At 31.8% G+C, this 20,871-nt stretch overlaps 2 protein-coding genes across 3 annotated transcripts; both read right to left on the bottom strand.

Annotated features, from left to right (window-relative positions):
• Positions 1 to 1,454: 1,454 nt before the first annotated feature.
• LOC109807675 (protein unc-13 homolog) lies at positions 1,455 to 8,124 on the bottom strand. Its single transcript, XM_020370252.3, has 5 exons — positions 7,368 to 8,124; positions 4,011 to 4,895; positions 3,461 to 3,919; positions 3,133 to 3,319; positions 1,455 to 2,868 (listed from the first exon to the last, which is right to left on the bottom strand). The coding sequence occupies exons 1-5, from the start codon at positions 7,956 to 7,958 to the stop codon at positions 1,925 to 1,927; spliced, it is 3,066 nt and encodes a 1,021-aa protein (XP_020225841.2). The 5' UTR covers positions 7,959 to 8,124; the 3' UTR covers positions 1,455 to 1,924.
• Positions 8,125 to 13,409: 5,285 nt separating this feature from the next.
• On the bottom strand, positions 13,410 to 18,186 carry LOC109808052 (uncharacterized). Of its 2 annotated transcripts, none has more exons than XM_020370867.3 (2): positions 17,507 to 18,186; positions 13,410 to 13,995 (listed from the first exon to the last, which is right to left on the bottom strand). In XM_020370867.3, the coding sequence occupies exons 1-2, from the start codon at positions 17,740 to 17,742 to the stop codon at positions 13,932 to 13,934; spliced, it is 300 nt and encodes a 99-aa protein (XP_020226456.1). In that variant the 5' UTR covers positions 17,743 to 18,186; the 3' UTR covers positions 13,410 to 13,931. The 2 variants fall into 2 exon arrangements, with proteins under 2 accessions (XP_020226456.1, XP_020226457.1); XM_020370868.3 differs by having other exon boundaries at positions 13,410 to 14,092; positions 17,507 to 18,154.
• Positions 18,187 to 20,871: the final 2,685 nt, after the last annotated feature.

Here is a 20,871-nt window from a genome sequence, read left to right on the forward strand (position 1 = left end):
TTTTGTTACTCAAAATCAACCTCAATCAAGGATTTGAATGTGGTTTCTTATCATTCTAAACCATGCACTGCCACTCGTTCAGCATCACCCAAAAATGTATTTTTTTTATATATATATAAATACCAGATTTTTGAGATTAGAATTGTTATTGGGTTGATTTGGGTTGAATTCGACTAAACTCATTCCAACTGGATAAAAGGTTGGGGTAGTTTAGAATTGTGTAAAGATATTATAAAAAAAGATGATGCACAAGATTTTGTGTGAAGGTATGACTCGAGATATTATACTCACTTGGTGATGTAAAAAGATGATGCACAATTACTTGATAACAACAGACTTTGTTATGTATGATTCAGATGGTATCATGTCATGACATTTTTTTTTTGTCATGTATGTAGATGCATTTATATGTAGTCCATCTCATGTATAGTAATATTAAATTCCAAAGTAACTGAATGTAAATATGATGCATCATGTATGAAGTGTTGCACGAGAATCTTTAGTGAAAATTAAGTGTGATTTGTTGTTTGGTTATAACATTAGAGTTAGATCCTTACGTGTGGGTGAATATGACATTGCTTAAGCTGTTAATAGATGGCATGTCACTATAGAATATTACTATATTAAAACTTATATTTAGAAGAAGAAAAAAAAACTTAATAAACACTAAAACTTACGTCAAAAGATATAAAATCTTTACAAAGAAATATAATGTATGAAAGGGATTAAATGTTAAATTATTATTATTGGTGTTCAACTTTGTTGGGTTCAATTTTATTAGGATGGAAACAAAGTCTCACATCATTCAAATAAGATGATGAATATAAATTTATATACATACGATTGTTTCATTAGTAGAGAAGTCTTTTAAATGGTATAAAAATCTTGAGAGTTGGGCCCAAATCGTGTGTGATAACTTCCCATGCACAACAAATTTAAATATCATTAAAAATTTATCATAATAATTTCTTTTATACATAAAATGATAGATAAAGGATGACACTCTCAAAACTCTTAAACAAGAACTACTACTATATTAAGAATCTTCACATCATGTACTACTATCAACTTAATAATTAATCAAAATTTAATATTGTATAATTTAAACCATAACTTTACTTTTGGAACCAATGGTAAGTAGAAGTCCACTAGAATAATTTCACATCTTGCACCAAAGGATTTCATCTAAAACTAAAATATTAAGTGATAAAATAATGTTTTAAAATACATTTTCATCAAACAAAATTTAAATATTTCACTTGTTTACCTAACACGTACCCATATTTAGTTATTTGCAATGCAACTTATTGTGGTAACTTCTTTTTGGTAAAAGCTTTTCGTATGATGTTTGAAAAACATTGTTACAGTAATTTTGTTATGTTGGTTATTAACTTCTAGAACCCCATTTTGATTAGTGCCCTAATTGCAAGAAGTCCTTTTAGTTGACACTAAAATTAGAAACGAAAATACATTTTCCTTCCAACTAATTGATTAATTACAAACTGAAATTCTCAGCATTGTGTGTAGGCCTACTAGTTCGTTTTGTAGTGTAGACTAATTGTAGCATAACTGCTGGTAGCATATCCCTGCTACAAGCTACTCTTAGACTATATATATGCAACATAAACAAACTAAGCTAAGAAACTTCCATTTTTTCCCTTCTCTCTTTTATCTCCCAAAAAAAAACAATTAAAGAATATCTTAGGGAACTTATAATACAAATCAGCACATATTCTGCATTAGTCTTGTATGTATGTTTCAATGCCTAAGCATATTTTCTCCATTTGGCAACCACTTTGTGTGCTTTCAAATATACAACCTGCTCCCTCCTTCTCACTAGGCAAGAATTGTAGAGCAACAATTTACATCATTGCCAAGGGATCTCTGTGCTAAAACTTCAGCAAGAGATACAATTTTTTTGGCTTCACCTTCTCTTTGCTAATTGGAATGTCCTCTTCAAGAAATGATTTGCAGCTCTGTCATTTCTATGGCACAGAATCCTCAATATTGTGTTAGGATCTGACCTGTTCCACCTTCCTGTGGTAGGTGGCACAGGCAACTTGTTCCCATTTCCCATGACTCCAATTCCACTCGTTTCACATGTGGCAGTGCTGAAATCGTCCATCAACTGTTCGGTGTATTGCCCCATCAAGGCAATGATACCTTCCACCACTGCAGCCTCTCTTTGCACCAAGTCTTCTGCTATTAGTCCCTCCCCACAAGTGCAGAAAACCCGGTTCAAGCTCTCAAAATCCTCTTGGATCATCGCATGTTCAGACCTGTTGAACACCCTTGAGTTTCCCCCTGCAAGCAAAACCATGAGGAATGCATCAAAGGAGGCCTTCATCACTTCTTTCATTGCAAGTGCTTGTGCTCTATCTGCCACAAGTGTAGTCATCAGTGTGATGTTTTGCTTGAGGATCCTCAGTGCCGGTCTAATGCGCGCGTTGGCTACATCGCCAAAGTAGAGGCTGCCATAGAAGACTGAATTGGAGTCAAGGAATATGAGGCGGTATGCTGCTACTTCTGAGACATGTTGACATGCTGCTGGGATGGAGGAATTAAGTGTTTCAAAGTAGGGACCAGTGAGTTTGCGGTTTGAAGAAGCCATTACACCAGGGGTATGAGAGAGTGTTTTCTCAATGGTGTTGATGTGAGTGAGGAGGTGGTGTAAGGTGTTGAGACGGATGTAGAGGCGCTGCGTGCCACGGCTGGTTGATGGCTTTGGATGATGACCTTCATGTATGTGATCTAGCTCTGAGAGATTAGAGCCACAAGGGCTAGCTTTCTTCCACAGCTTGATCAATTTTGAGTCACGGTTGCATCTTGTCAAAGGGGGAAGTGAGGGCATATAGCTCTGCTTTGTACCTGAAACAGAATGGAGTTGTAACCTTTTGTATAGGTAAATTGCAATTCATGCATCGATGAAGTAATCAAATGCTAAAGATGCATCAAGTTTATTACAAAGTTCCTGCTGAAGTGTGTGCTCAAGTTCTGTTAGCGTTATCTTAAAACTTTTGATTGGTTGTACCTAACTGCCTATATGTAGTAAGTACTCTAGTCATGCAGAATTTCTCAATTCCATGTGCAAACACATGATCAAGTTGCACAAAGTAATATCAAAATGCTTACCACATGCTGCAACAAATATCACGTAGTCCTGGAAGAGACTTTCCAATGCATCAGCAAGTTCTTGAACTGTATCTTCAGTTATTCCTATTGGAATTTGAAAGAATTGCTCTACAGTTGTCCTGGCAAATTTCACCAGCTCTGCGGCTGATTGTGCATATGGCTCTGATTTGGACTTTGGATTCCATGTCTGCAGTGAAAGACAGAGGAAATTAGAAATTCATACTCAGTTTTATCGAAAACAACAAATCTGATCTAAACAAATGGTCTTAATTGTGCCCTTCATTTCAATCTATTTTGATGGAAAGAGGACCATTGAGCCAAAACTTACTTCAGTTTCTTTTGCTCTTTGCAAAAACTCTTTTCCATTGGACAGTGATTCATTTATCCATTTTCTCAGGAAGTTCAATATGATTGAATCAACTTCATAGGGAACCATCTCTCTCATAACTGATTGGCCAATATTCTCACCATCACCATCACAGTCCTCAACCACCATTTGGAGCAAAACCTTTTCCACCTTTTCAGCCCTTTGCAACACCTCAACTGTCTCACGACTGAGTGAGGTCACATCACCTAAATATTGCCTCAGTACATGCCCATAGCAGCTGTGCAACATCATTGCTGCAATTGCACCTGCTGCTGGGTGCCATTTCTTTAGCGTTGGAGTAAAATTCTCCCTTTCCTTCATTGCCAAATCTTCTGTCTCCTGAGCTAAATGAAGCAGAAATTCACTGAATTCACCCTTTATTTCCAATTCACCAGCCTTGGCATTCAGTGCCTCAATTACCTGCATTCATGAAAAAGATGAACACATAATGATTATATATACACTAGTTTAAAATACTAAGGAGTAAGGAGAAGATAAGTTTAGAACAAACCTTGTCAAATGCATTTTTTATGGTAGATCTAATATAATAGTCGACCCTATCCCCAGATGAGTCCACTATGGTTATATCTCCTTTCTCTCCCCCTTCCCCATCATCAGATATTACGAGATCTTCACCTAAAATCTGTGAGACTGACAACACCACAGGAAGAACACTTTCAATTTGGCCAATGTTCCCTCTCTGGAAATGCTCATGATAATCAACAAGTCTCCTCTCAGCCCAACCCTGCATTGAACTCAGCACTGATGTCAACAGTTTCACATAGAATGAATCCCTTTCTCTCCTAGCATCATTGGCCACCTCAGTCAACATGACATGTGAGGCACACAGAAGGTCAGGTTCTATCTGCCCAGTTGCCACATACTGTTGAAACAACACCCAAGTGAAGCACAAATTGTGAATAGCCCTAGTGATCCCCAATATGGACCATGTCTTCTTTATCAGCTCAAGCAGCTCATCAACTTCATCAAGAACTAATGTGTCATCCCTATTGTCAAAAATGGCTTGAAGGAGAGAAGTATAGAGGTGAATGTTCAAAGGGAATCCATCAGCCCAGTGGCAAACATCAGTGGGGGTACCATTGGAACTTCTCCATGCCAAGGAAACCACCGAGTTGGAAAGGGTTCTCAAAGTGTCAGAGTTTTTGCCAGTGTCTATAGCTCTTGACTCACTAACACGTATGATGTCCCTAAGGCGCATGGCAAAGGTGCTGGTCTTTTCCAAAGGGATTGAAGGGTGTGTGAGGAGCCCTGCTTCAAGGACTCTGAGCTGCCTCTTTTGCCACATGTGGTACTCATTGGAATCACTGAATTCTTGGGGTTTTAGGTGCCTCAGAAGTTCTAAAGGTAGAATGATAGTTTCTGCTCTTCTTCCTGCCTGCAATGTTGAAATCATTTTGAAATATTTAGTTAGATCAACAGTAAGTGCTTTACATGTTTATAGACACAGCATAATCTATCCTACAAAAAGTTCAAATGTCAGCAGTTCCATTGTTTGTATATTCTATTAATTGCTGTTTGCTATATCTCCGATTTGTTCCTTGAAGATCAAGTAAATAATATAGTATAATGCTTTGCTGCAAAATAAGGTTTTGAATGAATATTTTCAAGCAGATCAACATGAGAGCAAGTTTCAAACTAGTAAATAATTTTTTAATTATCTGTCAGGTTTCAAAGTAAATTGATATTTTCATATTATTTTCAATATATTTAAAAAGGGTATTTAGTTTCACAAATCTAGTTAATTATTTGATTTGACTGTGTCATCCTGATTAATAATATGTTTAATAGTGACACACAGCACAGAGAATCAGATATATAGATATAACCATAGTTTTTAAAACTGGACCGGTCATCGAACCGGTTAAGGTACTGGGTCAGTGAGTCAAAGGTTGAACCGGTGGGTCACTAGTTGAACCGCATGACTCGATTTTTATTAAAAAAATATTTATATTAAATATATTTTATACTTATAAATTTTAATAAATTCATATCTTATTTTAAATTTCAATTTTTCTATCTTATTTAAAAATTTTTATTTTTATTTTATAAAAAAATACATAAAAAATTACATGTTAAACGATATATTAATACAAATTAAAAATATAAATAATATGTACATATATAATATGCTTGCAATTAATATTACAAAATAATATATGTAATATTTACATAGATATTACATTATTAAATATATAATTTAAAATTAATAATATACTATAAAAGTTATTTAAGTTGTATATATTGCAAACAAATATATTAGAATAAGTAGTCATTATTATATTTAATACGACTCCTTGCTTTTTCATTAAGAGATTCAATTTTCATTATTATTTTTGTGATTTATGGTCCCTTAAAAAATTTAAAAAAAAGTAAGAAAAAAAGTGGTTGAACCGGTTTGACCCATCGGTTCACCGGTTGAACCGGAAGATTGACCGGTTCAATCCGGTTTGAAACGAGTCGACTGCATAACCGATCTAACTTCAGATTCGAACCGGCTGGACCACCGGTTCCCGGTCCAACCGGTCCGACCGGCCGGGTCGGTCCGGGTTTTAAAACACTGGATATAACCTTTTTCCCTCATCTAAATAAAATTACATCTGTGATTAAATATACATGAAATGGAAAATTGCCCTTCGAGATGTTGTAAAGCTTGAATGATATATATTACTATCTTTGTTTCTTTATAATAGTCATTTAATGTTATTTTATATAAATCAAAAAATATAATAAATTTTTCTATTTTTCATAAAATGATTTTAATATTTTTTTATTATACTTTCTTTTATTTTTACTTCAAATAAATATATATTAGTTGTCATGTATAAATTAATCAAAAATTAAATAAGATATAAAGATATAATTGATAATATAACTATTAATGTTGTCTTGAAATTTAAAAATGACATACCAGTAAAAATAAAATTTTAGTAAAAATTTGACGGATAAAAAAACACAAAGAGTAATATTAATGATGAACTAACAAATACATTAAAAAAAATATGATAATATAACAAAAACAAATCACCGAAATCATAATGATAAGTTTACTTTAGGAAAAATAAAGAAATAGGGATGTGGCAATGGTACGATAGAAATGAAAAAGAAAAACATTAAAAAAGAGTGTAACGTGAGTACTAGAACTGGAGTGTAAAAATTCAGGATTGCAAACAGATCAAACCATATAATTAACGGTGGTGAAACTGAATTTAATAAAGATTTTTTTATATAAAAAAAAAAAAAAACAACAGATGTATTCTTTTACGAACATCTTAAAATAAGTGAATGTCCATGTAATCCATTCCTATGAAAAAACCTAATCCAAGAATGTTAGATCCTAATTAATTGATATAACTCACCTTCAATCATGCTGAGTGCTTAACTTCCAAAGTCATCACATAATTTTAACAGAAAATAGAAAACCATAACCAAAACAATTTCAGAAATAATAACTACTAAATTACCAGCATATTACAACATGTAGAAACTATTAAGTTCGAACTAATGACAAAAACACAAAATTTTATGTTTGAATTTTATTATTATTTTTGTAATTTTTTAATAATAAAAATATAAGATTATATATGTTTTTAATCTTTAAATTTTTTGTCAATTTTTGTTTTTAGTGAACGATTGTTTTATTATTTTTAATTTCTAAATTTTTGTCGATTTTCATTTTTTAGTGTTTGAATTTTTTCTCTTGTTAACATCTTGGTCCTTGATGTCAATTTTTTATATTAGTGAAGAAAATTTTAAGGACTAAAATCAAATAAAACTTATTTAAAAACTAAAAATAAAAGTTAATAAAATAAAAATATATTGTGCATGGAGCATGCATGTGTTCACATACTTGGCCAACGAGGGTCCTTATGATGGTTTTCCTCAGGCGATTATCGTTGTGCTCAGGGACTCTCATTTGCTGTCTCATGATCTCCGCAGAAGTCATCGGCCGCCGCGGCCTCAACGGTGGCGCGGTGTTATGGAAAGGGCTGCTTCCGTTCACCGGCGGCGACGACGGGCTGCCACCAGACACCATTCTCCTCGACGGTGACCTCTTCAACATCTTCAACCCTAGAGCCCGCTTCACCTTACTTATTGGCGACATCACCACCTGGCTCGGCTTCGACTCGTTCTCCTGACTATTCCAGGAGAACGAGTGTGCCAGTCGTCCTCCAAATCCAGGGGACGACCGGCACGCCACAAAAAATATTTCATAGGCACATTCCCTAATGTCATCCTCACTTAGCTTCTTGAGTTTCTCGAAGGGCGAGACCAGGTCATTAGTCTCGTCCTTGCCGACAAACTCAAAGAAGCGCTGTGGTTCAGAATGACGATGGTGACAACGATGATGATGACAATAATTCGGGTTGTAATCTTTACGGTTTTGCGCCGTGGAAGGTAAGGGGCCGGAATAGCACTCCCGGCGGGTTTGCTGACCCATAAGGTGGAGAAGATGGAAGGTGGGTCAGAAACCAACGGTGAATGGTGCCGGGGACCACAAAATGGCAATATATTTTTTTAACAAATGGGTGGGGAGAAAGAAAGTGGTGTTTTTGTCTTTAAAAAAGGGGATAAGAGAGAGAGTGCATGAATATTAAGGGTATGGTGTTGGTTTACGTTAAGTTAATGACAGCACTTTTGTGCATGGATGGTTCGTGGGGGAGAGAGAAAGAGATGAGTGATTGTGGGTTTGCCCACGTTGGCATCAGCGAAGAATACGAGAAACAAACAAAAGTTGGTCTACAATCCAAAATAGAAGACTCGTGCATTTGAATGCGATTTTTTAGGAAGCATTTTTCTTTTGTTGTGATAAAGCAAGCATACATAAATTAATTAGCATAACTAAATTGCACGATGGTTTTTACACCTTAATTTTTTCTATTGTGTTTATTTGTATGTGTTGTCAACTTGTCATCATCTTCTGTGTTAGTTTAGAGAGAGGTAGTTAGTTTGAGAAAATAGATGGCATTGTCAATTTGACTCATGATATCACGTTGGCATTGGTGGATGTACAATGGATATGTATTGTTCTTTTTTCCCTTTTTTTTTAGAAAACAACAACGGATAAGGTTAATCATGCTTGAATTGAAAATATCATTCGTAATGGGTTCTTTACGATTGAGTTCTTTTTCCCTTGAAGAGAAGATGATACTTTGATCCATGTCATGGGCTACAGAGAACTTAATTTTGTTTTATCGGTCTTAAAGAGATGTAATATAGAAACTTAATTTATATATATCTTGTTTCATTTGACAAACCCCATGGGTTTACCAGTGTTTTCTTTTGAAACGACACTAAATTGTTTAATATTTAGATGCCCCTTTACATTTTTACCAAAACAAATAAATATGACATTTCATTAAACTCCCATTAACAAATTAATGGCCGATGGAAATAAATTTAATTAGTCTAAAGTTATAAAGAAAAAAAAAATTAGAGAAAATAATATTAGTTGTATGGAATATCCTAAACTAATACCTGTCTTCAAGTTCGTAAGCATTTAATTAGTGTTCAACACTAATTTAAGGTGAAGAATTAAAAACATTTGATGATCTTCTGGAAGTTAAACACTAATATGGTACTTACAAAAATTTCAATGTTTAAGTCGGTGTTTGCAAAAAATAAAGGATGTAGAGTTAGAGTGTGTACTTTGGTTTGTTGTATTATATATAACACTTCTTTTGAATCCATAAGGATATAGTAGTGAGAGTTAAGATAATATCCGCAAAGTTTTAGATTTAACTTTTTTTTATAATTATTATTATAATTGTAATTTCTATTAATAAAAAAATCTTAAATTTTAAACCCTTAAGCTCTACTAATAAAAAAAATGTCTCTTATATGGGATGTGTCACTAAAACAAATATCTTGATTTGCAAAATCTATTATTAAGTTTGTATTCATGTCCAATAATGCTTCGCACTTGTAGGAACTTTATTTATCACACTCACACAGAAATTATTAGACTGAACAAAACAAATTCCAATTTAATTCAGACACCAAGTGTAGAAGCTAATGACAAAACAATCCGATTTAATTCATACATGAGATTTATAAACAAATCCTATTTGTTACTCTAAAAGCAACTCTATCAATTTGATTGGCGTAGATCAATTGTGAACAAGGGGAAGGAGGGTAGGGGAAGAGAATGAAAGAGATGAGATATTTTGTGTTTGGTGTAGGTTATTAGAAGAGAAGAGAGAGTATGAAATTAGTGAGTCTCAACTTTTTAATATATGCTAAAATGAGTGGACTAAAAGGAAAATGTGAATTTTTTTTTTTGTATCTTTATAGACACAACTATCAATGATCTATATCATGATGTGACTATTAACAATCATAATTAATTATGAAATTTAAATTTTAAATTATATTGACTTTCTAGATTCATATAATTGATTATGTATCGAGTATTATGTGAATTCTCAAATATATTTTAATATTTTTGGTAATCCATATAATCAAATATGATCACTATTTAATCGATTATATGAATTTATTTAATTAAAAATTACTAAAATAATAAATATAATTATAAGGATATATATATATATGTAAATTAATTTATAACATTTTTTAATTTTTTTTAATTCAATTAAATATAATCTAATAATAAAAATTAACCTTCCTTTCAATTTCTCTTTTATCTACTTGTTCCTACAATAAATAAGTAATCGTCATTAGGGTCACCGCATTCGAGGTATTGTCTACTTTGGCACTCGTTGGGTCGTCACGATTTTGTCCTTTAAAAAGCGCCTCGGTGGGTTAAGGAGGAAAGGTGTTTATAAACTACCTTTAACCTCGACTCCTAAGCGATGTGGAACTTTTTTAGGCATACCAGAACACTACTCTTTCTAGTTATTCCCACATCCATCCTTATTACCAAAGAAAGCACTGTTGGGATAAAAATTTCTTAAGCCAAATAGAAATTTTCCATTAATCAAAAATTAAGAACCGTTGTCTCAGATTACAGAGTTAATGTTAATAACACGTACCTGTATCCATTGACGTTGATCAAAAGGTTACAGCGGAATAGTCTTTTGGTACAATGATCTTCCTTAGTCAAATCACTGAATTCCTTGATGGGACTTGATGTTACTCTCCTAATGGGGAGACAGAGAAACGTGTGTTTCTGATTTGGCATATCGGGGACCATGACCATCTTTACGATTTTAAACCTATTAAGGTTCCCATTAATCCCTAACAGGCCAAATCTAATTTTCACTTATTTGAACCCATATCATTTTTTTCTTGTTGACAGTCTAAAGGCTCACTAAAATTAGATCACTTTTATTAAACTCAATTAAATATAAATAACTAATATAAATACTACAAATGATATATATAGCTCACAATCATTATTAGAAATAAGCACATGTGCTTGTCCCAACTATTACAAGATTAAGATACTCAATGCGCCCTTCTTGTCTCTCATTCATCATTGCGTGCCTAACGTGATCATTTTCGAAACTCAATAGTGCCAAACGGCTTTTAAATTTGTCACAAGCCATATATATCACACTGTTATTGTCACTGCATGGCAATGCTAATAATTGAGGTTTCTTCCTTATGTGTCAATTGTCATCATATATAATTGTTTCCATTATCAGTGTCTTTCCGATACTGATTAAGGAATTAATGAATAAAAAATACTTAAAATTACTAGGCCATTGTATTAGAAATTATGGCATGTTAATAATATATTCTTTTATTCAGACTCAGTTTAATTTTCATTAACTGTCGGTATAATTTAATGTAATTAACCGATCAGAAATTATGATTGATTCAACTTTTAAATTGATTATTATAAAAATAATAAAATTACTATACATAACAATTTGTGATTAGATAATAGTATATAAGTGTTCACACTAATGATGTATAGAATATTTTCTCAAAATCTTCTCATTTTAATTCTTTAATCAATATCTAAAGCATTGGTTAATGTTCTTCTATATAATCTAGTCTACATTCCCTAGCTTCCTTCTCTTTCATTAGGATGCTCTAGAATGGGATGCTTTCAGGCTTGTTTTGATTTATCCAATAAAAGAAAGCGCCCAAAAGAGACTCTACAAAGTTATAGCTGCTGACCGAGTAAACCCCACACCAAATCTTCAAGTTTATCATTGTATCATTGGTTTTCCGTGCTTTTGTTCTTATTTTTGTACCATTCTAGAACAATGCTGTTCACATTCCAGTTAGTTTATCAGTTTATACAACTGTGGTTCTTTCATCTTGCTGAAACAAGGAAACTGTGATGCTCTACACTCCGCTCCCATTGTAAATCATGCCATCACAGACAACCTCATTTCCCATTTTCTGAGTTCAGGTAGTTAGCACTTATCTTACTCTCTTTCTCTTAGAGTTTCTTTTGATAAACTTTTCCGGAAACACTTCTAAGAGAACAAAATAAGAAAGAGAAATGAAATATGTTTCATCATATACTAAAATTATTTCATGCATAAGATAATTTGTAGAAGTTCTCTTATAAAGTTTTTCCATAAAAAATTACAAATAAACTTATACATAAATTAATTTTAATTTATAGAAAAATTTATTTTAATTTTCTTCATAATTTTTGTCTCCCAGTAGTGTTTATAGAGAAGTTTATTCAAACATACCCTTAATATTTCATGTGTATATGGAAGTACCCTTAATTGATGTAGAGATAAACATAAGGAGCAGGCTATTGGCAAATACAGCAAGAAAGTAAGGTTTAATTTGAATGTAGAGATATATGAGTCAAACCTCACTGCTTATCAGATTTTGGATAATAATGAGAAAGAAGAAAGTGACAACCGCAATTGAAAAACAGAAGGGTCTGCAGCTTTGACAATGACATATCCTAATTACAGATACTACACAACTAGAGAAAAGGCTGTGATGAGGAGCATGAAATAACATGCGAGGAATCTGATATTGATGTATATGGTGACAATGATGAATTTGATGATAGTGATAGTGATGGCAGTGAAGACAATAAAGAGTTTGAAGCATGCAATCAAAGTATATATTCCTTAGTGGCAGAAAAAGGAAAAAAGAATCAATTGCCACTTGCTTCCAAAGATGCTGAGCTGAAATCAAATTTAAGTGGAAAAAACAGAGGCATGTTTATGCATTCTGTAATGAGATCGTAGAGAACCTCACTCGGTGGAAAGCAATCAAAGCGAAAGTTACATCAAGTAATAAGCAGAGCAGGAAGAAGAATGTTCCACCAGGGCAAGGGAAAAGCAAGCCCTTGGTCTCAGAAACAAGCTTCAATTTCTCACCTTTCAGGTCAAAATCAATAATACATCATTCCAAGTCTCTATTGCCGGAAATTGCAGTTGATGCTAGTCTTTCCAACTGGCTTGTTTCTCCAAATCCTAATGCTCTATGACTACAGTTCACTTGGGCATGACAGAGAATAAAAATGTTAAAAATATTAATTCCATTGACTTGATAGTTTAATTTTTACTTGGTGAGGAATCACATCATGAGGTGAATTATAATAATAACACTATCTGAGGATACCAATTTTAGAAGAGGATGCATCAAACTTGATTCTTCTGTCATTTATTCCTTTAGCAAAAGTTGGTATGAGCTATTTAGGATGACTGAATAATAATTGTTTGTAATACTTATCCTGTATTTTGCTGTCAATGGTTATGTTGTAATGAAATGGAGTGAGGTTCTGTCTATTTGTATCTATTTGTATCTATGTATTTTAGATGCACCTTACATAACCAACGTAAGTATCTACTCTAAAAATTGACATTTACATACATTCTGAAAGCATACAATAAAAAAAATAAAAGAAAGTAATCTAATATAATATCAATTGATTTTTCAGTTTTACTAAAATTTTAAGACTTGATGTACCTCGTGATAGCTTCTGATCTAGTAGTTGGACTGATAAAAATAAAAAATCTCTATAAAAAGTTGTGGTCAAGTGAAACATAGTAGGATATAAGACTTTTGTCTAGAGAGTCTGTACAACATAATATGAAGAGTAGATTCACATAAAAAGTAGAACTGAATATAAACGCTTATTCTGCAGCAAAGATACCAGCAGTACAAAAGGACTATGTTTCAGCATAATTACTTGAATTTGTTCCATATATTGAGGAACTAGAAAACAAAAGGAAATATTTAATAGAGGGGTCTCCACTTTAATTAGAAAGATGATGATTAAAGCAATTGAGTGCACAGCTTTTACAGTATCAGTAGATGTGGCTAAGCATGAATGCTATCATCACTGCCCAAATCATATTGCTATCATGTGTATTTTGTTCTACGTCCGAGAACTCACCCCAAAGTCCATCTATGAAATCATCTCAAAACCCAGTAAGCTAAACTGGATCCATTGCTTGGTAGACATGAGAAGTTGCTTGTCTTGGCGCGTTGGAATGTTGATCCCACCTCAAAACAAAGATCAAACCTGCTGAGTTGTCATGTTTTGGTCAATATCAGGGTTGGCAAGCCACAATAATGCCTCCCTGATCCAGCAGAGTTTGAGACAATTATCAAGATGGTTTCTACATTATTGTACAGATGCAAGAATCTGAATCCTCATCTTCTGAGTCACTAACATCACTGCAGACACAATAGGAGACCAAATGGGAAATAATTTTTGTATAATCTCAATAATTAACACGCATAGGACTGATTCTCATACATAATTACATTTTGGGTTTAAATAAGTTTTTACTCCCTTAACTTCTTAAGAATCTGATTTTTAGTCCCTCTTAGATTTTTTGCCAACTTTTAGTCCTTCATTAGTTTTTTATCCCATAAATTAGTCCTTAGAATTAAGTTTCATCTGTTAAGTGATGATGTATGCTAATAAATCATAATTGACTCGATTATTGATATTCATGTAACTATTTAGTAGATATCAAATCATATGATGTGTAATTTTTCTATTTGCTCATGATCAAACATTCTTTTTTGGAAATAAAAGATGTTATTTAAACAACTTTTCACCCCTGTGACCATAAATGAATAGTAAACTTACAAGTCTCATAATTTGACATTTATTAAGCAATCATATGAGTATCAAAAGTCAAGTTAGTCATGATTTATTAATATACATTATCACTTAACAAATAACACTTAATCTCAATAACCAATTTATGTGACAGAAAACTAATAGAGGACTAAAAGTTGGCAAAAAATTTAAAATGGACTAAAAATCAAATTCTTAAAAAATTGAGGGACTAAAAACTTATTTATCCCTACATTTTGTTACAATGTAGTTGTATTGCAAAATGCATTACAGATACAAGAGAAACCTTACGCATGTGGTGATTTCAGTAGCACCCCTTTTCCCTAAACTGATTAAATTGATTCATAGTACTTATCTAAAAAAGAAAACGCGTTTCATGTTTTTCAATATGTGCTATTAATGCAAATGCTTTATGTTCAAGAGTCATTAAACATAATAAGTAAATTTTAGGTAGTTAAAACTCTTTTGCTAAAGAAATTGTGATGCATAGGTGGGAAGTTGGTAAAGAATCAGATTATTCTAAATTTCTAATATATTGTCCCATTGCCCCTGGAAAAACTTTAATCGATCCATACTTGTTGTCTATCACACAATTTCCAATATTTTAAAGAGACAATTCGATAGCGAGAACATTCGGGATTGAGCATTGGCATTCCAGCAATATTTCTCAAATTAACCTAATCGCTGCCAGCAACTTACATTGACATTTTCCATATTAAAAGAATTACAAATCATCATAAATTAAAAATTTAGCAAACTGGAGTTTTGGTCCTTGAAAGGTTGGGTGCACATTTATTTATCCCTCCAAAGATCATCTACATCAGTCAACAACAATGTTTTTGCAAGTGTTAATGCTCGGGTGATAAAAGGATTAAAAGGCCTCCACATGCTTTTTGGGTATGATCAAACACATGGAGAGATCAGGAATACGATTGAGAAAGATGGGCTATGGCATATCAAATTCCATGCAAATCCTAAAAGCTGCGGGTTTAAAATTCAAAAATCACTTAGCTAGTTTGCTACCCAATCTAGGACCAACTCGGCCAAGCCGACTTAAGGTCTAGCTGCTGATCAAGTAGCACACGCACTCAGTGGCTAAGCTAACCATCACCCTTTCAAAGGCAGTTACAAGACTGCAAGGCACGAAGATAGAATAGTGAGAATCACGCCACTCTCCCCTACTATAACAGATCAACATGATAATAAGCGCAGGATCTACTTGGTAACCCCATGTAACAACTGTATCCCATCTTATCATATTATCTATCCATTACAGCTTGTTTAAATTAAAGAAATTCCTGCTTGTGGATAATTTCATCAATATAAAGGATACACGTATCACTTTTAAGTTTTAACCCAATTTCATTCATATTCTACTTGTGAGATCACTTTCCACTTGAGCACCAAAATCCTTTTCACAGATGCCCCCACCGATGTCAAGGAGTGAAGATCAACACCCAGTCCAGTGGAGCACTTGCAGATTTCGATAAAAATAGCTAGTATTTTGCAAGTCTAAAAAAATAACTTTTTTCTAATTTAAACTTCAATTGAATAACTTAATGTTATTCAATCTTTTTCGCTTTGCATAAATGGCAAGAAAAACAATGAGTTTTCAATTTTTTTTAATACTGTCATAAGTCAAAAACATAAGAAGCTCGTAAGTTACTAGGAGAGTGTTACCCCTAATGGAGGGCAAAATATACTGCGGTATAATGAAGAATAGTTAGTAAAAGAGTGTGACACAATGAAATACCTGAAGTGCTCTCCAAATTCCAATCCTATTGGGTATCTATCAAATAAGACACCATCCAAAAGAACCATTTACAGATTAACACAAAGATACCTAACAAATAAACTACTCTACAGTAAGGCCTAAGTAAATTGAGCAGTAGAAAGTAGGAGAATTTAAAATTTATTATATGGTCAGATCAAACTAAGATTTGATATAAAATCTAAGCCATGACATGGTACACAGGCCAACCTGTAAGAGTAACCAATAGTTCTAAAGATCCAAACACACGGTACACCCATGAATTAAGTTGAATAATTTTTTTGTTTAAAATAAACAGTAAATATCAAGTTAAAACTAGAAATTTTTATTTTTGGGATTGACCAAGTTATAAGAAGTTAAAGCCATTAATTAATTTAGTTCAAATTGACTTGTTCTTTTCCTTTTGAGGATAGAGAAGAGAATAAAAAAAAATAACAAGTTCCAATTTCATATCTTGGAAATTTTCAGCACTGAAAGAAGGTCCAAAAGTCAAACAACAAAACAGTGAAATGAGAAGGAAAAAAGGGACCCAAATGTCTAAATTAAGAGGAATGTACTGGTTCAAAGAACCTCTAAAGAAACAACAAAACAAAGCAGCCACTAATCACCACCACACACAAGTTCCGTGAATATTATAAACATAATCAGTTTCTCATTTCTACTCCAACTTCACCTTCTGACACAGACTTCGAAACCTGATTACCTTATGTTGATCCAAATACTCCTCTAAAATAAAATACAGGTAATTTCAAACAAAACATTGTCACCATAAACACATCCCAATGATCAAACCATGGCCATGGCTAATGAAAATGAAGATGATGGACAGACCCCAATGTTTCCACTTTCCACGGACTTCATCAACTCATTCCAGAAGACTAGCTTATTTTGTGCAAAAGATATCACCTCACCATCACAAACCACTACATAGATTTACATCACTACCCTACTCAACATAATTTTAGCAAAAACTCACCACATGCTACAAATTAGGAAAAACAAAAACATTTTGACTCTTTCCTCATCTTATAGCAACATATAACTGAGCTAGTCAACTAGACTAGCATAACAGATGTTCCAGATATAACAAAGCGAACATTCAAAATTCCAAATCAAAATTTTGGAAACAAGTTACCATAAAATGAAATCAAATCAAGACAAAACAGAACAACTCAAATAGCCAACCTAAATTCACCCAGATTTGCCAAATTGAAATAATAAAAAAGGGTACCTTGGCTCATATTCCAACACCTCAGCAAGCTTGTTCCCGTTCCTATCATTCCACTGCACTTTCCGGCGAGTCTTGTCACAGTTTCTGGACATGCCACCTCTCCGAGGAGGCAACAAAGCATTGGAATCACTATCATCTTCACCGTTGACGTGATCTTCAACCTTCTCACCACCTAAAGAGGCCACAACAGGTTTGTGTTTATCCTTGATGTTACCATTAACATCCTTGGAATCCATTCCCACCAACAACCACACACACGAACAAACAAACACACACAAAAAGCAAAATTTCAACCCAGAAAGGATTTAGAACAATTTGAAGATTTGGAAGAAACCCATTTGACCCAGTTGACCAAAAATCATGTTCCAATTTCAAAATCTAGAAAAAGATCAAAACTTCGGATTGGAGAAACAAGTCTAAGAATGGGGTCAGCGAGTTCTCCACGACGGGGCTATCGAGAGATCAGTGGAACTGGAAACAAACAATGAGAAGGGAAAAATTAAAGTGAGAAGGAATTGTAAGAATAGAATCTCAGTGTCAGACATGGAAATTTTATTTCTCGAGAAAAATGAGGGAAAATTTTTCTCGTAACCAAGTGACAACCCATCATCGGATTTTGTTTATGCATTTATTTATTTATAAAATAAGAAGAAAAATCAGAACACGTAAAGAGCTTTAGAAAATAAACAAATTGCAAAATAATAACAACTTTGTACTTTCTCTTTACTGCGTTTGCATAATATTTATGTAACGTAACGTTCTCCATCCACAAACCAAAGCTGAAACGTTTAATGGTTAAAAAAAAATAGACTTGCAATGAAAGTTCTAGAGTAAGTACTTTATACCTTCATCAAATTATAAATTTGATAATTTAGTTTAATAATTGTCTTAAAATCACTCGAATATTAATTTTTAATTAATTGATAATACAATTTTTTATTGGTAATATATAACATTAATTTAAATAATATAAATGTATTTTTTTAAAATTTAATTCTCTCTACTAGCTAATTGATTTTTTATATCAGTATTTATATTTTTTTTTCAATTTAAAACAAATATATATATTATTTAAAAACAATTTTGTGCAGAACAATTTTTGAATATATAAATATTGTTTAATTTTATATATAAATATTAGCAATTAATTATAATTTTATTTTATTTTATTTACATAGATGGATATAATAATTCAATTAATTCTCGTTAATTCATTTTGTTATTCACCCACAAAGTGTGATACATGTAACTAATAATTTGGACTCTTTAAACATATGATAAGAATTCAACTTTATCTTTGTGAATATAGAACACCACCTATGGACCTATGGAGGAGGAGAATAGTACCTTAACTTCGAATAATTAATCTTATGGCTTAGTTATTATTAACCAGATAAATGAGATTCCTATCAAATAGTGGGGATTTAGAAAAATACCTAAATCATGATATATATTTAGAATATATTCCAATTAAGTTGTTTAAAAAAATCATTTATAGAAGATTAAAAATCATTAAGTGTTAGGTTTGTGTGTTCATTAGGAGATAAACAAACGTAGTTATTCGCCACTTTGCAAGGACTGTTGCATCAAAATCATTAAGTCCATATCTTTATTGGTATGCTCTAAATTGTATTGTTGGATAGAAATATGAAACTCTGATGCTAAAAAAAATATAAAGAGATCGTGTGCGCATTTGCTTTAGAGTTATCTAAATTTGATTTTTTTTATATATGAAATTAATCTTTAATTATAAATGTTAGATGGAATGCATGTCAAAGTAAAAAAGAATTAATTCTGATACCGAACCTTTTTTTTTCTACAATTTTTTATACTGAACATAACAAGCAATGCCTTTGATAATTTTATTTTATTTATTAAACAATTAAATTAATTAAGTAAAAATATTGAATAAATATGAAAATTTAAAGAAACTTGTACGTTATTTATTATATAAAAAATAGTATTAGACAATACAAATGTAATTATTTTTATGGTTGATTTAAGATCATTAAACAGCACAAATCAAGAAAAAATAGTCATCATAGAAACTCAACTTTGTTACAATAGATCATTTTGTATAGCCACATAATTTTTATTATCAAATGCAAAATATTTAAAATATAAAAAAAATTTATACTTATATTTTATCTAGTAGCTATATTTTTATTTTCATCTCTTTTTCAACATTATTGTCATTTTACTATTGTTAATACTACAATATCATCTAAGAATTATGGTGGTCATCGTTATTATTATTATTAGCGTTAACTATTGGTCAAAGTCTTGTAAAGTGTAAGGCCAATTAGGTATGAGCCTTAGGTCCCAAAAGTTTTTAATTCTTATTATACAATTTATGGCTTGTGATTATTTATTTTAAATGGTTGTTAATTATTAATTTATTTTTAATAATAATCTTAGTGTTGCACATAAGAATGGTAATAGGAGGGGATAAGTACGGGTTTCTCTATACTCGTTCTCGTTCTCGTTCTCACATCTTAAACCCATCCTCATTCGCATATATAATGAATATGAAATTTGTGTCTCCATCCTTGTATCTATCGGGTATCAAGTATACTTTTATCAGTCTCATACTCATCTAAAAATTAATTATATATATTATTTTTTGCAAAAAAATATAACAAATAAGAATTTTAATATAAAATAATAATTACAAAATTAAATTTTATTTGACATAAATTAAAAATAGAATAAGAAATTACAAAAATTTTAAGTAAATTTTTTTAAAAATAAATTAAATATTTATAAATTTTAAGTAGATATGAGATAAGTACGTATATACTCATTCTCGTCCCTATACCCGATTTATTGGATCAGGTATTAATTATCTAAACGTACCCGTGTCCGATCAAATTGAGTATTTTTTTGTCAAAATCGAAACATGTTCAGACATTACCCATGGATATGCGTATAGTTGTTATTCCTAGTTGCACTTTTATATAATTGAACAAAATACTAATAAATATTATACATTAATTTTAGATAATATTGTAACTATTGTTTCAATCTCAACGGATAAGATAAAATAATTATTAAGATAATGAAGAGCTAAAATTATGCTATTAATTTTAATATAATGTTGTACACAATTATAATAGGTAAAATTAATTGTAATTGCAATATCAAACTATTTTTATTTTTTTAATTTAAAATTTTAAAATTTTATGTTAAGATGAATTTCAAAATATTTTGTTAACAAAATATTGTCTTAATTTTAAAAAGTTTTTAAATTTTAATGAACAATTTGATATTAATGATCTTGATTTATTTTTGAAATTAAAAGTATCGAGAGAATTATTTTTTATCTGTATCAAAAGAATTATTAAGAAAAAAACATTGATACTTCA

The sequence above is a fragment of the Cajanus cajan genome, chromosome 7, assembly GCF_000230855.2.
Source record: "Cajanus cajan strain Asha chromosome 7, NIPB_CcT2T_4, whole genome shotgun sequence".
Classification (NCBI taxonomy): Eukaryota; Viridiplantae; Streptophyta; class Magnoliopsida; order Fabales; family Fabaceae; genus Cajanus; species Cajanus cajan.